This window comes from Euprymna scolopes, chromosome 20 (genome assembly GCF_053919585.1).
Source record: "Euprymna scolopes isolate OS-2025 chromosome 20, ASM5391958v1, whole genome shotgun sequence".
In the NCBI taxonomy this organism is placed as follows: domain Eukaryota; kingdom Metazoa; phylum Mollusca; class Cephalopoda; order Sepiida; family Sepiolidae; genus Euprymna; species Euprymna scolopes.
Genome location: NC_136501.1, coordinates 77,046,221 through 77,061,968, shown reverse-complemented (window position 1 = coordinate 77,061,968; position 15,748 = coordinate 77,046,221). Strand labels below are relative to the sequence as shown.

The window sequence follows — 15,748 nt, the reverse complement described above, 5'->3', positions numbered from 1 at the left end:
AGTCATGAAAAAAATGAACCGCTTTGGCAAGTGCTCACTTTTACAACAACAACAACAACAACAACAACAACAACAACAACAACAACGCAGTCATGAAAAAAATGAACCGCCTTGGCAAGTGCTGACTTTTACACCACCACCACCACCACCACCACAAACAACAACAACAACAACAACAACAACAACAACAACAACAACAACAACAACAACAACGCATGGAAAAAAAATGAATCGCCTTGGCAAATGCTTACTTTTACGGCCAAGGTATAAAGGCTTTCATTGCTGGCAAAAGTGCATTAAGAATGGTGATGATTATGTAATAAAAATTCTGAGGCACATTTTAATAGCATCACTCTCGTCTTCATAGCTCTTCAACATTTTGAGTTAAAAACAGGAGATATTACTTTTGTAAACTATATAGGTACTGATAGATATTGATGTAGACACATAGTAATCACATTCGCCAGGAATGATCACTTATCACGCATGTAAAACTATTTGTGTGCTATGACAAAGTGAATAAATGTAATACTAATTTTCTGTTATTATTAACTAGTACAAGAAAACGAAACCATTGTGTATTCCTGTGTTTATTCCTGAAGACCGTCTTACCATTTTTGCATTTTTCAATTTCTATAACTTTAATGTTATAAATAAAATGAAATTTATTGTTCATGGTCGCAAATACCATTATATTGTAATAATAAAAACAAAGAAAACAAAAACGTTCATACAAAATTATTACCCCTCTCGTAAAACTTTTTAAAAGTTGATCTAGGATTTGCATCCCCGAACAGAAAGAGATAAAACATGAATAGAGTATTGGTGTATTTTTATGGATAAGCTTGAGGTAAAGATTGATATGGACGGAGATTAAATCTGAAATGACCGAGATATTCGTCTCTTGTCCTGTTGAAAAGCCATTCATCAAGGCAGTGTCGAGCCATGAAGTTATGCGGATCCACACCCGCAAATTTGTTGGCAAACATCTGAGTTTTAGTGATTAGTTGTGGAAGATCTCTCACACTGAAAATGCAAACACCTCGCCTGAAAAATCCACCACAGAAGCCATTGCGGTCATAATCCCATACTTTATATCGAGAAATGTGAGGTAAAAAGCGCATAGAGTGTAGTGAGCCTGCAAGAAAAAAGAATACATGATCATGTAAATCTGCAAACATACAATCTACGGATTTGTCACGATGGTAATTCTATTTCAAACTTAATCATGATAAACACATTAAAATGCTATCTAAAATTAAATGTACCAAACAGGGCTATTTCAAAATGTAGCTGGTCAGATATTTCAAGCATAAATATAACACGATTTTCAACTGAAAATATATAACATTTTTTTCAAATTTAAGCATGACATATCGAACAAATGCTATTAGAAGACATTAACACCACAGAGAAAAGCAAATACTATTTCAAACTTTAAAATGATGTATAAAATTGTATTTCAAACTAATTTGCTACGTTTAACTTGTTGGGATATTAAACTTAATTGTAACAGCCACAAGCAAATCTTATATCACAGTTTAGCAAAGCAGACGAAATATAATGTTATTTTTAATTTGTGCAGGAAATATAAGAAAAATATCTATTTGTCATGTTGGAAACATGGATGAAATCTATGGAAAATATAAGTCTGGATGAATATTACCAAGTCCATAGTATAGCTTGTAGTACTGAAACGCTCTAAGAAAAGAAACCGTTTTATTTAATCCATTGAATACTGAATTTACTCGACATTAAACATAAACTTATGTTTAACTTTATCTGTATTAGAAGGCAAATAAATACGTACAGTTGTAAGGTTATTGAGATTGTTTAGGAGTTTTGTTATTTTATTGATACTATTCAAGCATAGAGAGGAGCTACTGCTGGTGTGATTGTAAGAGTAAGGAGTGGAAAAATTGATTTCAGGTAATTTTTGGCATTACTAACCAGCAGAGCGTTACCGCTATTCATCAACACATGTATACGCAGTGTGATGCGGTATGAAAGTACAACTTGGCCAGTTAAGAATATGGAGAGAAATAATACGAGAATGATGCAATTAATGTATAATGTGAGTTTTAGACAAATTTAGATGTGATGATTTCAAAGGCAGATTAAACATGAACTGCACAGGGATGTATGCGGAGTATGGTCACATAGAAAGAATAGATGAGACTTGGTATTTGTAGAAGAAGTGGGTTGAAGATCAATTGACAAAGTGGAAACGTGGAAGAAAGTAATAAAAACTATTTTGGATAAGGGATGAGCAAGAAATGGCAATAAGGGATAAGGGATGGCAAGAAATGGGATAGTTTGAAAAAGAATTTCTCAAATCAAAGGTCAGCACAGAATAATGATGACGATGATGATGATGATGATGACGATGATGATGATGATGATGACGACGACGACGATGATGATGATGATGATGATGATGATGATGATGATGATGATGATGAAACAAATAAAAATGCAATTTTCATATTTTAAACTGAATTAAATATAATGTTATTTAAATCTAAAGCAAGACAAATGAAACAAAATACTATTGACAGCAGCATAAGAATACGATTCTACATCAAATTCAATAGTACAAAATAATAGACAATTATATTGCAAACAAATCTGACATAAAAAAATTTTATGCAAAAGAAAATAATTTTCAAAATTCTTATATAACGATCAACATTTTAACATTTTAAGATTAGAAGTAAAATTATATTAAGCTCGACATTTTAAGTTAAAAAAATAATATTAAGACAAACATTTTAAGTTAAAAAATTATATTAAGACCAACATTTTAAGTTAAAAAATTATATTAAGACCAACATTTTAAGTTAAAAAATTATATTAAGACCAACATCTTAAGTTAAAAAATTATATTAAGACCAACATCTTAAGTTAAAAAATTATATTAAGACCAACATTTTAAGTTAAAAAATTATATTAAGACCAACATTTTAAGTTAAAAAATTATATTAAGACCAACATTTTAAGTTAAAAAATTATATTAAGACCAACATTTTAAGTTAAAAAATTATATTAAGATCAACATTTTAAGTTAAAAAATTATATCAAGATCAACATTTTAAGTTAAAAAAATTATATTAAGATCAACATTTTAAGTTAAAAAATTCTATTGAAAAAGTGTAACAATCGTTGTTCCAAAAAACATGACGAAAAATGTCAAAATAAGTGTGAGTAAAAATGTCAAATAACCAAGTGACCAACAATGCGAAAATAAGTATTGCCAACAATGTAGAAACAACTGTGGCTTAAAATCTCAAAATATGTGTGACCAACAATATAAAACAAGAGTGACCAACAATGTAAAAATAAGTGTGACCAACAATAAATATCAAAACAATGAGATCAACAATGTCAAAATAAGCATTACCAACAATGTCAAAATAAGCATTACCAACAATTTCAAAATAAGTTTGACCAACAATTTCAAAATAAGTTTGACCAACAATTTCAAAATAAGTTTGACCAACAATTTCAAAATAAGTGTGACTAAAAAATGTACAAATAAGTGTGACCACCAATGTCAAAAAAATGTGGGACCAAAAATTAAAAAAAAAAGTGTAACCATCAATGTAAAATAAGTGTGAGTAGCAATGTCAAAATACGTTTGAAAAACAATGTCAAAATAAGTATGACCTACAACGTAAAAATTAGTCAGACCAACAATGTAAAAAAATAAATGTGACTAACAATGTAAAAAAATAAGTGTAACCAACAATATCAAAACACAAGTTTTACCAACAATGTAAAAGTAAGCGTGACCAATAATGTAAAAATAAGTGTGCCCAACAATGTCAAAATAATGTGATCTACAATGTAAAAATAAGTGTTCCCAACAATGTCAAAATAATGTGATCTACAATGTAAAAATAAGTGTGACCAACGATATCAAAATAATGTGATCTACAATGTAAAAATAAGTGTGACCAACGATATCAAAATAAGTGTGAGTAACAATGTCAAAATAAGTGTGACACACAATGTAAAACAAATGTCACCAACAATGTCAAAATAAGTGTGACCAACAATGTCAAAATAAGCTTAAAAGAATAAGGAAAACATTATTTCAAACATGACTGAAAACTCGTATATTGGATAGCACATTACAAACGGAACCACATAAAGTTATTTTTTGCAGTTGAATTACAATTAGAATCGCGGCCGGAAAGAATAGAATCTGCCTGGAGTAGAGAATGAGGCTTAATGCATCGGTATACAAAAATAACTATTAAATAAAACATACTAACACATGAAGCATGCGCGAGCCTTTCCTAGTCTCACACAAACACACGTTCACATTTCAAGCTATATTACTTGTAATATACATATGCGCACACAAACATACGCGCCCACGTCCACACACGTACATATATTCACGTTCGCGTACATACACTCACATTCACGTGTATATACACACACGCTAACGTACACACATGTACTCACACCCGCGCACACGTACGCACAAAGATGGACGACGTCACTTCCTTTCAAATCACACATGCGCAAAAGACACTCCGGAAACGAGTATAAAAGAAAGAGCAATAAGCAGCTCCTTCTTTTCGGCCCAGCTTTCGAGCTGCTCGGTCTACGGACCGACCGCGCGTACCTCACGCCATTTACTACTATGTGGGACAAAAAGCAAACAGACTCTTTCTCTCTCTATCTACTACTGGTCTCTGAGAACACCTTCGCGTAGCTGACTGCTAACTGACGTCAACCCTCTATCCTCTTCTTTGTCTACACGATGGACTGCCATTTCTCGTTCTATTACATTACTCACTTCTTTTCCCACGCGCGAACAAACGATAGTGACCCGAACGTGAGATGAAAACACATTTCTTTTTTCCTTCTACAAACGATGGTTACACCCGCGCGGACATGGACACATGTTATATACTTAAAACATCCATTCTCTCAACAAGCCTAAAAATACGTTTATCAAAATAATTACATTGACCAATAAAATGAAACAGTAAAGAATTTATATATCGTTAATCAGAATTAACAAATTGCGAAATGTTACCTTTGTACGAACCCGGCACACCAAGGTGTGGGTTTCCGTTAAGCATGCTAAAAACAGTTTCATCTGGAATTTTAGTGCCATTTAACCAATCAATATATACTTTAGATTTTGGATTATTAACGAGAAAATCCACGAAATCTCGCGTGGCTGAGATATGAGTTGATCCGCTTAACACAGTCATATTAAACGGCACCGGTTTGTTGCGTCTTATGGCACAGCCTTCTTCGTTGTAAATATATCTGATACGAAATAACTTTGATCTGAAAAAAGTGAAAATGTTAGTCAAGCATTGCACTGATTATTTCATAACAATTCATAATAATAATAATAATAATAATAATAATAATAATAATAATAATAATAATAATAATAAATTATTATTATTATTATTAATAATAATAATTACTATTATTATTATAATTATTATTATTAATAATAATAATAATAATAATAATAATAATAATAATAATAACAATGATATCACCGATAAATAATAACGATGATAATAATAAAAATAATAATGAAAATAACAACAATGATAATAATGAAAATAATAATAATAATAATAATAATAATAATAATAATAACAATAACAATAATAATACTATTAATAATAATAACATTATTATTATTATTACCTGTATCATTATTATAATTATCAAGTACTTTTTTATAGCGAAAATACAATTTGTTATGATACCGAGCAAAAGGTGCGATTTTTAGGAAGAAAAGCTAGAATTAAAGATGGGGAGGAAGTACCGGCGCTTTACACAGAGTTATCTCCCCGTGGCGTGTTCAGCAAATTTCAAAATGGCTGACTTCAACGCGCTCTCATAAGAACGTGTTTTTCCGTTGTTTCATTTAATTTGGTGGAGTAGTTTTTTAAGTTTTTTTTTTACCTTAAAAAACTACTCCACCAAATTAAATGAAATTTTTTTCCGGAGATGTTCAGTCAAAAACAGATAAACGTACAATATAACATTTTTTCGATATTTTCATTTTTTAATGTCTTGACTAAACTGTACATGTACTAATCTATTTATATATTTATATTTATATATATATATATATATATAAATATATAAATGTATATATATATAAATATATATATATATATTTATATATATATACATTTATATATTTATATATATATATATATATATATATATATATATATATATATATATATATATAAATATATAAATGTATGGAGATTATGTATCTGCCTGAATCCGAAACTATAATATTTGCAATGATTGTACTAATCTATTTAATATGAAAAATTAAGAGGATCAATGTAGTGTATTCTGAAATGTGGAAGGAAATTATTTCTTCATGCTAAAACGTGACATATTAATCTAATATCTGTTATATATTTAGGGGATGGTGTAGTATCTTTTCGATTGCCACGAGACCATCTTCCCAGGCTTTACCTCCACTGTTGGGGTTAACATAGTATTTGTTTGTTCGCCATAATTTTACTCGCCCCTACACCAAAATAAAAGCAAAGTTACTACATAGGTATTATTTCCTGAAACATTTAATACCAAACTAATATTTTAGTGTAGTGTCTATAGCGTTCCAATGAGAACATCGTAAACAGAAATCAAATCCCCCTTTGGGGCTAGTTTAGCATATTTTCTGATGTGTTGCGGACCATATTCCCACGTATTATCATGTTCAATTTGGGGGTGGAGAGGTTAGAGTAATATTTTATGTGTTCTTCTTAAATAAGAATGATAATAAAATAAATTCCAGTCGAAAACTTTCTTCTATTCATCTAAGAGAATTTCAACATATATTATTTTTAAATTTGCAGTTTTTTCCTGTTCACTAATCGTTAAATTAATATGATACATATATTAACGGCCAGTAAAATATGCGTTCAGAGAGTGCATCTATTTGTAAGTATATATCGCTATATAAAAAGTTTGTATATGCATCTGTTTATATATTTGTATGTATAGGGTTTACGAAAAACAAACTAAATAAATTTATAATAAAGTACTCATTTTTAAATGTAAAATCATACAAGAAAATGCCATACCAAAAACTTTTAATGTAAAATCCTTTCTATTTGTGTAAAAAAATTGCGATCTGTTCAGTTAAATCTTCAGGTGTATCAGAATTCTAGGGGTTTTTTGACACCCCTACCACAAAACTGCGAATCAAATATAAAAAAAAACTCGTAATTTCTCTTTTTAAAGTAGGTTGTTTATTTTCTTTATGGAATATACTTCCAAAATAAACTATTAAAGTTGTTTAAAAAATAATTTTATCATCTCAAATTTATATATCACAAATTGAAGATAAAAGATCAATAAATAAAACAGGCTAATTTAAAACAACAAAAAAAGTTATTTGCAAATTTAAAGTCCAAAGTTTAAAACTTTTTTTAAAAATCACGTTGAATTTTTTTTAAGTGAAACCTTATAATCTTGTTATATTGTGCAGAAAATTTCGTATAATTGCAGCAATTTTTTCTATTTCATTCAATCTTTTTTTTTTTTTAGATATTTAAAAATATTTACTCCATAAAGAAGAAATAAACTATATTAAATCAAAAACTCATGTATTTCTTTAAGAGAATAAAAAAAAATCAAAAATCGGTCGAATGGGTTTTTTATCGGCAAAAACTGATAAGTGAAATGGGATCATTTTCAACTACGGTCGCCCATATTTACTAACTTTGGTTTACAGCACGCAATAGAAAGAGACATTAATTCTGGCGCTTAAGGCCACCTCAGATGTCAACTAGAAGAAAAGCAGACATTTGTCTCCCTTTATTTCAACTGTGAAAAACATCTGATGTCGCGTTTGTTTGTTTTTTGCTTAAAAAGTATTTTATTTAGAAAAGTCATGGGATATAAAATATAAATATGGATAAATTTTTAACAATGAAAAATGGAAGTACCCATTGATTAGTATTTTTTATAGGTAAGTGATTTTTTGGAATGTATATATATATATATATATATATTATCGAAGTAAGTTAAAATTCAATGATTTTCTTTAAATCTTTTTAAAAGAAAACTGATTAAAAAAAACAAGCATAATTTGCTATTGAACCTGTTATTTTTTTTAATTGGTCTTTGCTCTTTTAATTGAAAAAAATAGGACTTGAATTACATTTGTCAAGTAGTTATAAGCTTCGAAATATATGAGGTCGAATTAATCAAGTTTTTATCACACGTTTTTAATGGCGATTTCTGACAACATGAATACGTATATAAGAATAACTAGCCTAATACACCCACCGGACCCGGAAAATAAGGGTTTATTTCCACATAAATCATACGATTTAAAAAAGTGAAAATAAGTAAAAAAAAGAACAAAAAAAAAACAGTATTGTAAGCGACTTTCGTGGTTTTGATACAAAAACCGCTCCGTTTTTGTTGACACTTATTCGAATAATTCATCAATCGAGAATGTGGAAAAACGCCCGGAAAAAAAGCATGTGTACTTGAAGAGAGTGTTTATTATTTAGATTAAAATATTAACAGAGAATATAAATAGCATACAAATAGAATAGAAACACTGTTAGACAGAATGAACATATTAATAAGCCTAACCCGATGAAATGGGTGGCTGTGAAAGTAAATGCTAACGTAAGAGTGAAAATATCCCCGACATTCTGTATACATTACCATGTTGGGAGAAACTCCTGAGCTGGAAAAATATAATCATTTTTTGTCATAGCAGCTCAAGAAAAGGAGAGTACCAGAATGGCGTAAATAAATAATTGTACGTCATATGTCAAAATCTAATAGAAATAATCTATATGTCTCGATATGGTAAATAGTGGGTGTGCATACCAATTAAGTATTACTTAATTATTGGGCTCTGTCCACTTTTTACGCAACAGATATACAACACATCAAATAACAAATAAAAATACATTATATTTATCATTTTTAAAAACGTAATCTATAAGTGTTCTTATAAGATCTTACTGGTGTTGCTATCATTATTGCAGAGAAACGAGTAGCTGATTAAAGTTAATCGAGTATGCAAGTCATACTATTTTAGTTAATGATTGGCGAGACAATTTTCATATCAATATCCGCTTACGAACAACAACAATGCGGTTAGACTAAAGATTACTTTTATGACAGACTATTACAGTAACTAGTAAGATTTGTGAGAAGAAAGTACTCGTTATGACAGCATACTTTAATTATGTTGAAAATATATTTGGTTGTTTTGAGGCTATTCACGTAGCACATACATATGGTGATAAACATATAGAAAATAAAAGAATCATAAAATGTTGGTTGCAAAAACACGGCATCGTTGAAATTCACGTTGAAGCAAGAATTGCCTAATAACTAACCGTGGCAATGTATTCATGTATGTAGCAAAATGTAGTAGTCAAAAATCAGGAACAAAGATAGGAAATAGTCAGTTTCACTCTGCACCACCCACCTCTAGAAGAGAGGGATTTCTTGGCTCTAATGACCATGGAGAAAGAAGAAGAAAGAGACAGAAAAAAAAAAGAAAAAGGCAGAAGAAAACTAGCTTCTCGCAGATTCGGGGTTTGTCACAAAGAACAATCCACTCACCAGAACCATCTACGCACAATCTGCAAAACACTCGCTGACTGCTTCCCAGCGTCCTGCAGCCAGGAATTATATATTTGCATAATCGCGCAAGAGCACACGCGAGTCTGCGAGAATTGCATTGGGTCAACGCCAATAAAAACCCAATGGACGCCATCTCGGAACTCTCTTCCAATCGACCCGCAACGCAACAACAGACGTATCCGAGGTAAGCTCTTTATTCTCCCCCATTTCGGTTATTGCCAATTTTGCTACAATGTACTAATTTCAAAAACCCGCTGAATCATCTTTAATTTCTCTAAAAATCATAGTGCCAGGATGTGAGGAAAGCAAATAACACAATAATGTTGAATTATATCGTGAAGCAAGAGTTGCCTAACTTCTACCTGTGTCAATGTATTTATACATTAATTTTTAAAACCATTCTTAATATGGGTAGGGGATGGTATTTTGTTAATTATTCTGTACTTTCATCTAACAATTTAATAAACAAAAACTGACATACAGAATACGGACCATACTGAAATAATAATTTGCTTGAGAATTGATCCATCTTCTCAGAATTATTTCATTTTTCTTAGAATTATAGTAGTGTTGTTATATGTTGTAAATAGCTGTAGCGACTCATTTGCATGGTTGTTTATTATTCACATAATAATTTGATCATTGTACGTCGAAGTTATTGACATGATTTATCTGATCAGTTCGATTAATTTCATGTATAATGTTATACACAAAAACCATTCGACTGTTGTATACTAAGGTGTTTACGTGATTCAGCCTTTGTTATAGATCAACTTTTTTTTATATAGCCTATAACCATCTCCCTTTTTATGTTGTTTATAACATTTTTCCCGTTTATATAGTCTATAATCGTTTTCCTTTTTATACCGCCCTTAATCTTTGTAGAGTTGAATGTAATAATCAAAGAAGAAAGCGCTCGCGTGTGTGTGCATTGTGCGGTTATACAACTTACCTTCGAATGGGATCTGAGAGAGAGAGAGAGAGAGAGAGAGAAAGAAAGAAAGAGAGAGAGAGAGAGAGAGAGAGAGAGAGAAATTAAAGATGACAGCCATGGAAGTTGAGAGAGAAAGTTCACAGTGACGAATTCTAGCTTATTGTATTTACTTTATTTTGTTTTGCTGTTTACCAGCCCATTTAACTGCAAGCTATTTTGGTGTAATGGGGGACAAGTTCAACCTTAAATTAATACCGGAATTCAATGGCTTGACCCCAGTACTTAACTGGGCGGAGAAGGTGGAACTGCATTGCTTGTTGTCTAGTGTGAAGAGCATTGAACACATGGTTCCTCTACGTCTGTCTGGCGGGGCTATTAACAGCTTAGTCCTGAGGAAAAACAGGATTATGAAAGGATCAAGGCAGCATTATACAAGTCATTCGCTATCGACCCCGCCACTTCTTGGGAGCAATTTGAGGCAAGAACCTTACATCTCAGCGAAACTGTCGACGTTTATTTGGCCGAGCTGACGAAGTTGATGGTGTTGTTTGGTGGGCTGTCTGAGCGGGCCTTAGCATGCAAATTTTTGGCAGGGCTCCCAACCGGAGCAAAGCAACTCCTGCAGGCTTGCTCAAGCATAGCTTTATTGTCCCTTAATGATCTGGTAGATCGGGCCAGGACCGTGATGAAGAATACTTATAAAATGAGAGAACCGGTAGTCGCTGCTGCACGGCCCGCATCAAGTGATGATAGACCATCCCAGGGGTCGGCCTGCATGGTAAAGTCGTGTGTTATAGGTGCAATGGCTAGTTAGTTTGACGTGCAAGGACCCAGAACATTTCGTGAATGGCGTCCGTGTCTTGGGTCTGAACATTCAACAGGAGCGAGGGGCTTTGAAATGGAGGCGCAGAACTGCAGTTCCTGAAGTGCCCGATGTTTTCACGAGGCGAGCAGTATTCTCCCTGTGCAGAAAACTTGTGGGACACCTACAAGTGTGTGGATGGACTCATGTGACAACAGACATGATAAAAAGGAGGGCAAGCGCAGTCACTAAAGGCTGGGATAATGAAACAACAGACGATCTGTTGGTTTGCATGGTGAAGAAGACCATCGCAAGGGTAAAGCAAGATGACTCACCAAAGGAGACTGTAAAAAACTGGTAACAGAGTACAACCTATCTGTGGATGCGGTACTGGTCACTTCAAATTGCAACCTTGCTGTTAGGCTCACTCGGGTGCCACAGAGATGGTATGACACCACGAAGAAGAAAGCAGAGCCAGTACCATTATTAAGTGCTGCCTCTGTTGAGGTGGTGGATGAAATCAGGAAGATACACCACCTCACTGGGCACACCGGAGTGGCATGGACATGTTATTTTGTGCAGTTGTCCAATCCGTCGGTGTCCAAAAGAGCAGTGAAAGCGGTAGTCAAGGAATGCCAAACATGCCAGTCTATCGATCCCGGCCCTGCCCGATGTCGAAAAGGTCAGCTGAGAGTAGGTGCAACTTGGAGTTGACTGGGTATGGACATAACCCATTACGGCACTTCCTCACCCTAATCGATTGTGGACCGACAAGGTTTGCAATCTGGCGCTCTTTAATAAAACAGGATTTCTCCAGTGTCATCCGTGAATTGGAGTCCATATTTTATGAAAGGGGGCCGCCTGAAGATATCCTCACATACAATGACATGCCCTTCTGCAGTAGGGAGTTCAGACGTTTCGTAGACAAGTGGGGGATCCCGCTCAGACACAGATGTGCATATGTACCGAGTGGCAACGGCATAGCAGAGCGGTGTCATCGAAGCATGAAGAGGATCGCGACAAGAAAACAATGCACGATCACAGAGGCAGTCTATAGATATAATGCAACACCAAAGGATGGCATGGCTACTGCAATCACACCCACCAATGCAATCCATTGCTATCGAGTGCACATCAAGGAAATTGACGCCCGTCTGCCTGATCGGCAGGAAACTCGAGGGTCCTATGAGTTAGAGGACACTGTCTGGGTGAAGCTTCCCAATAATCGATGCACCAACAGCTTTCAAAAAGGATGAATCTCTGGCATCATCAGGGAGCAAGCCATGCTAGTCGATGGTACCCCGTGCCATGTGAAGGATATCCGGCCTGCCCTAAATATGAACCAGTTGGCGAGTAGCAGTAATAATGGTGAATCATCCAACGATGACCTGTGGATCCGACCTATTCCACGTGATGGTACAACTATGAACCTCAACGCTGACGCCGATAGTTCCAGCACACTATCTGAGAGCTCCAATGAAGATGAAGAAGTTCAGCCTGATGGTATGACTGTATGCCCTAACGCTGATGCCAATGGTTCCGACACCTCTTCTGAGAACTCCAATGAAGATGAAGAAGTCCAACCAATCCATCTCCGTAGGAGTGCCTGCAACAAACGACCACGTCCACCATGCCACATGTGTGGTCTGGAGACCAGGGGGTGTAGAGTTGAATGTAATAATCAAAGAAGAAAGTGCCCCCGTGTGTGTGTGCATTGTGCGGTTATACAACTTACCTTTGGATGGGATCTGAGAGAGAGAGAGAGAGGGAGAGGGAGAGGGAGAGAGAGATTAAAGATGGTAGCCATGGATTTTTAAGGTGTAGTCTCGTGGAATCTCACAAGATCTCATCTTCCACTGCACATGTATGCAAATGGAATGGGGTCAGTTTTCTAATAAAATGTCTGTTGGCAGAGGCAGTGGTGAGAACACGTGCTGGAAGTTGAGAGAGAAAGTTGACAGTGACGAATTCTTGCTGAACTTTTGCTTATTGTATTTAGTTTATTTTGTTTTGCTGTTTACCAGCCCATTTAATTGCAACCTTCTTTTTTCTACAACATGTAACCTTCTTTTTATATAGTTTATAACCTCATTTTTATACTTCCTTTTATACCCCCTATAACTTTCTTTCTTTTTATACAATCTCTAACATTCTGTCTTTTTAAGTAGTTTATAACCTTCTACCATTCAACACTGTTTCTTTTTGCAATCAAATATTTATTAAATAGGTGTAGATTGTTCTTGATCTGTACTCCATGCCTTTTTGCTCGAATATCTTTCTCAGCACGTGAGTTCACATCATGAATAAAGGATATAAAATACAAATTAGACAAGCATTTAAATTTGCAATTTCTCGGCCAAATCGCTTGTAAGTCAAGCAGCTAAAACGTTTTATATCAAATTATTCATATTATGTAAATAGATTTACAAGAAAAGGAAATAAGTCTTACAAAAGAAAAAGTGAATCATCAACTTACGAATCTACTCTCGCATTTATATCATTTGCTCCATTGAGTGCTTTCAAGATTCGAACGATTTCTAAATTTGTCTTCAGAGGAAATTCTTGACCGGTCAGATTGATAAAATACTTCCATTTTTTGTAGCGAAGCAAGTCTCTCATGCAAGACAGTTCGGCTGCCACCACTCCAAAAGTACCCCACCGGACAAGTTCCGATCGTTCAGCAACAAAAACATTCTGGAAGCAATCAGCAAGGGTATACATGCTTGTCTTAAATGATTCCTTGGAATGCAAGTCGACATGAATACAATAGAAGTTTTGCGGTCGATAGATGGCACGAAGAAGCAGTTCTATTTGATTTGGATTGCAGTAAACTACAAGACTGAACGCTAATGGGAAGTTTTCTTCTTCTTCAGTCATCGATTGAAGAATAAAACCCTTCTTATTTATAAATGAGCAGTTTTTTATTTGACGTGTGTATAACTTGTGGTTGTTTTCGTCTTCATGTTTTGGGCAAGTGCCTAGCTGTACTTCCTCTCCATTTATTAAAGAAGGGCACACAGATGGACAAGAAAGCCTTGACTTTTCAATGTCGTTGAATATATCTCTGACCTCCAATTTATCAAACAGTAGAGAAATCTCAGTGGAATATTCATGCGCCCGTCTGTAATAGTGTAAAAGAGATATAAGCCCGTAAACAAGCAGGATAGCCAAAAAGGCTCTCTTGATGAAGCCAAGGAGTGTCATCAGATATTAGAATGTGGAATCCATGATTAAATTGCACCTCGGAAACTGCTCTCACCTGAAAGAAAAAGTAAAGACGTATTTACTGAAAAATCATATCACAATCTCTATTGAAATAAAAGCGGAAAACAACATAAGTAATTATCAACCCAGAGGTGTAGTCACCATTACAAATAGCGCACTAAACTTCAGCGATAATAAAAGACAACCTAATTATGTCCATGTAAAACATATTTAAACTAAATTCTAGGAAAAAGTACAAAAGGAATTTAAGTCATTTGTATGATTTGAATTATTCAGACTAAGCAGGCGAGGGAGATTTTTTTCTCCTTCACCTACCCCCGGTGACTTTCGTGTCCTGCATTTGTTATTTGGTTCCTTTGGGAAAGCATCTCTATTGTTTTCCTGATCTGATTGCCCTCCCCCCTTTTTTAGGGCCACTAATTGACTCTTTGTTTTGTATTTTTTCCAGGTTATATTCTCTTTCTGAGCTGACTTAAGCAGCTGGCCGGCCTATGCAAGGTGTAGTAAGGAGTCAAATCCAAAATAATCACCTTCTAGTCCAAATCAGCAGGTCTAGCTTCAGGAAGAGGATGAAGAAGAGGAGGGTAGCTGGTCCAGGCAACAGCGCAACAATGCCTAGCCTGGGGTCCAGTGCTCAAAAGGGGCCTTCGCGGTCAAATCTGAGAACTGGACCAGGGTCTACACAAGCACCACCCATTCCCTGCAGTCCGAGCTCCACTACTCTACCTAGCCTGGGTTCTTCCGCCCGTGTCGCTGACACGGTCGTTGAAACAAGCACTGAGAAGAGCACTGCCCCCACACCTTAGAATTGGAGTTTAGAGCACTAAGCTACTCCAATAGCTTTGATGCTGCCGTTCACAGCAGCAGTAGAATTAGGCCGACTGGTAGAGGTGATCCAACTTGGTGGGATCAGTGACCCAGGACATCAACCAACAACTCCATGACCCAAAGGAGGAGCGTACTCCCGGGGCTGGGATTGAGACCATCATGATCGTTAGAACTCTCGAAATTGAGAACCACTGACCCAGATCAGGCAATAAAACATGCGGTGCCCAACGACCGGCAGCAGGTTTTATCATCTGAACTTGGAGCTGGAAATGTTTTCTCAATCATTAAATCATTTCTCTCCGATAGGCTCATAAGAGTAGTGG

The 15,748-nt window shown here is 34.7% G+C and overlaps 1 protein-coding gene across 1 annotated transcript; it reads right to left on the bottom strand.

The window, feature by feature from the left end:
* Nucleotides 1-833: 833 nt before the first annotated feature.
* LOC145241612 (beta-1,3-galactosyl-O-glycosyl-glycoprotein beta-1,6-N-acetylglucosaminyltransferase-like) lies at nucleotides 834-14,622 on the bottom strand. Its single transcript, XM_080104698.1, has 3 exons — nucleotides 13,849-14,622; nucleotides 5,054-5,313; nucleotides 834-1,138 (listed from the first exon to the last, which is right to left on the bottom strand). The coding sequence occupies exons 1-3, from the start codon at nucleotides 14,574-14,576 to the stop codon at nucleotides 834-836; spliced, it is 1,293 nt and encodes a 430-aa protein (XP_079960824.1). The 5' UTR covers nucleotides 14,577-14,622.
* Between the last annotated feature and the right edge of the window lie 1,126 nt (nucleotides 14,623-15,748).

Coding starts and splice junctions, on each gene's coding strand:
- LOC145241612 (XM_080104698.1), bottom strand. CDS start 14,576: ATGACACTCCTTGGCTTCATCAAGAGAGCCTTTTTGGCTATCCTGCTT. Junction 5,314..13,848: donor ATAAATGCGAGAGTAGATTC/GTAAGTTGATGA, acceptor CACTTTTTTCAG/ATCAAAGTTATTTCGTATCA. Junction 1,139..5,053: donor TGTGCCGGGTTCGTACAAAG/GTAACATTTCGC, acceptor TTTTTCTTGCAG/GCTCACTACACTCTATGCGC.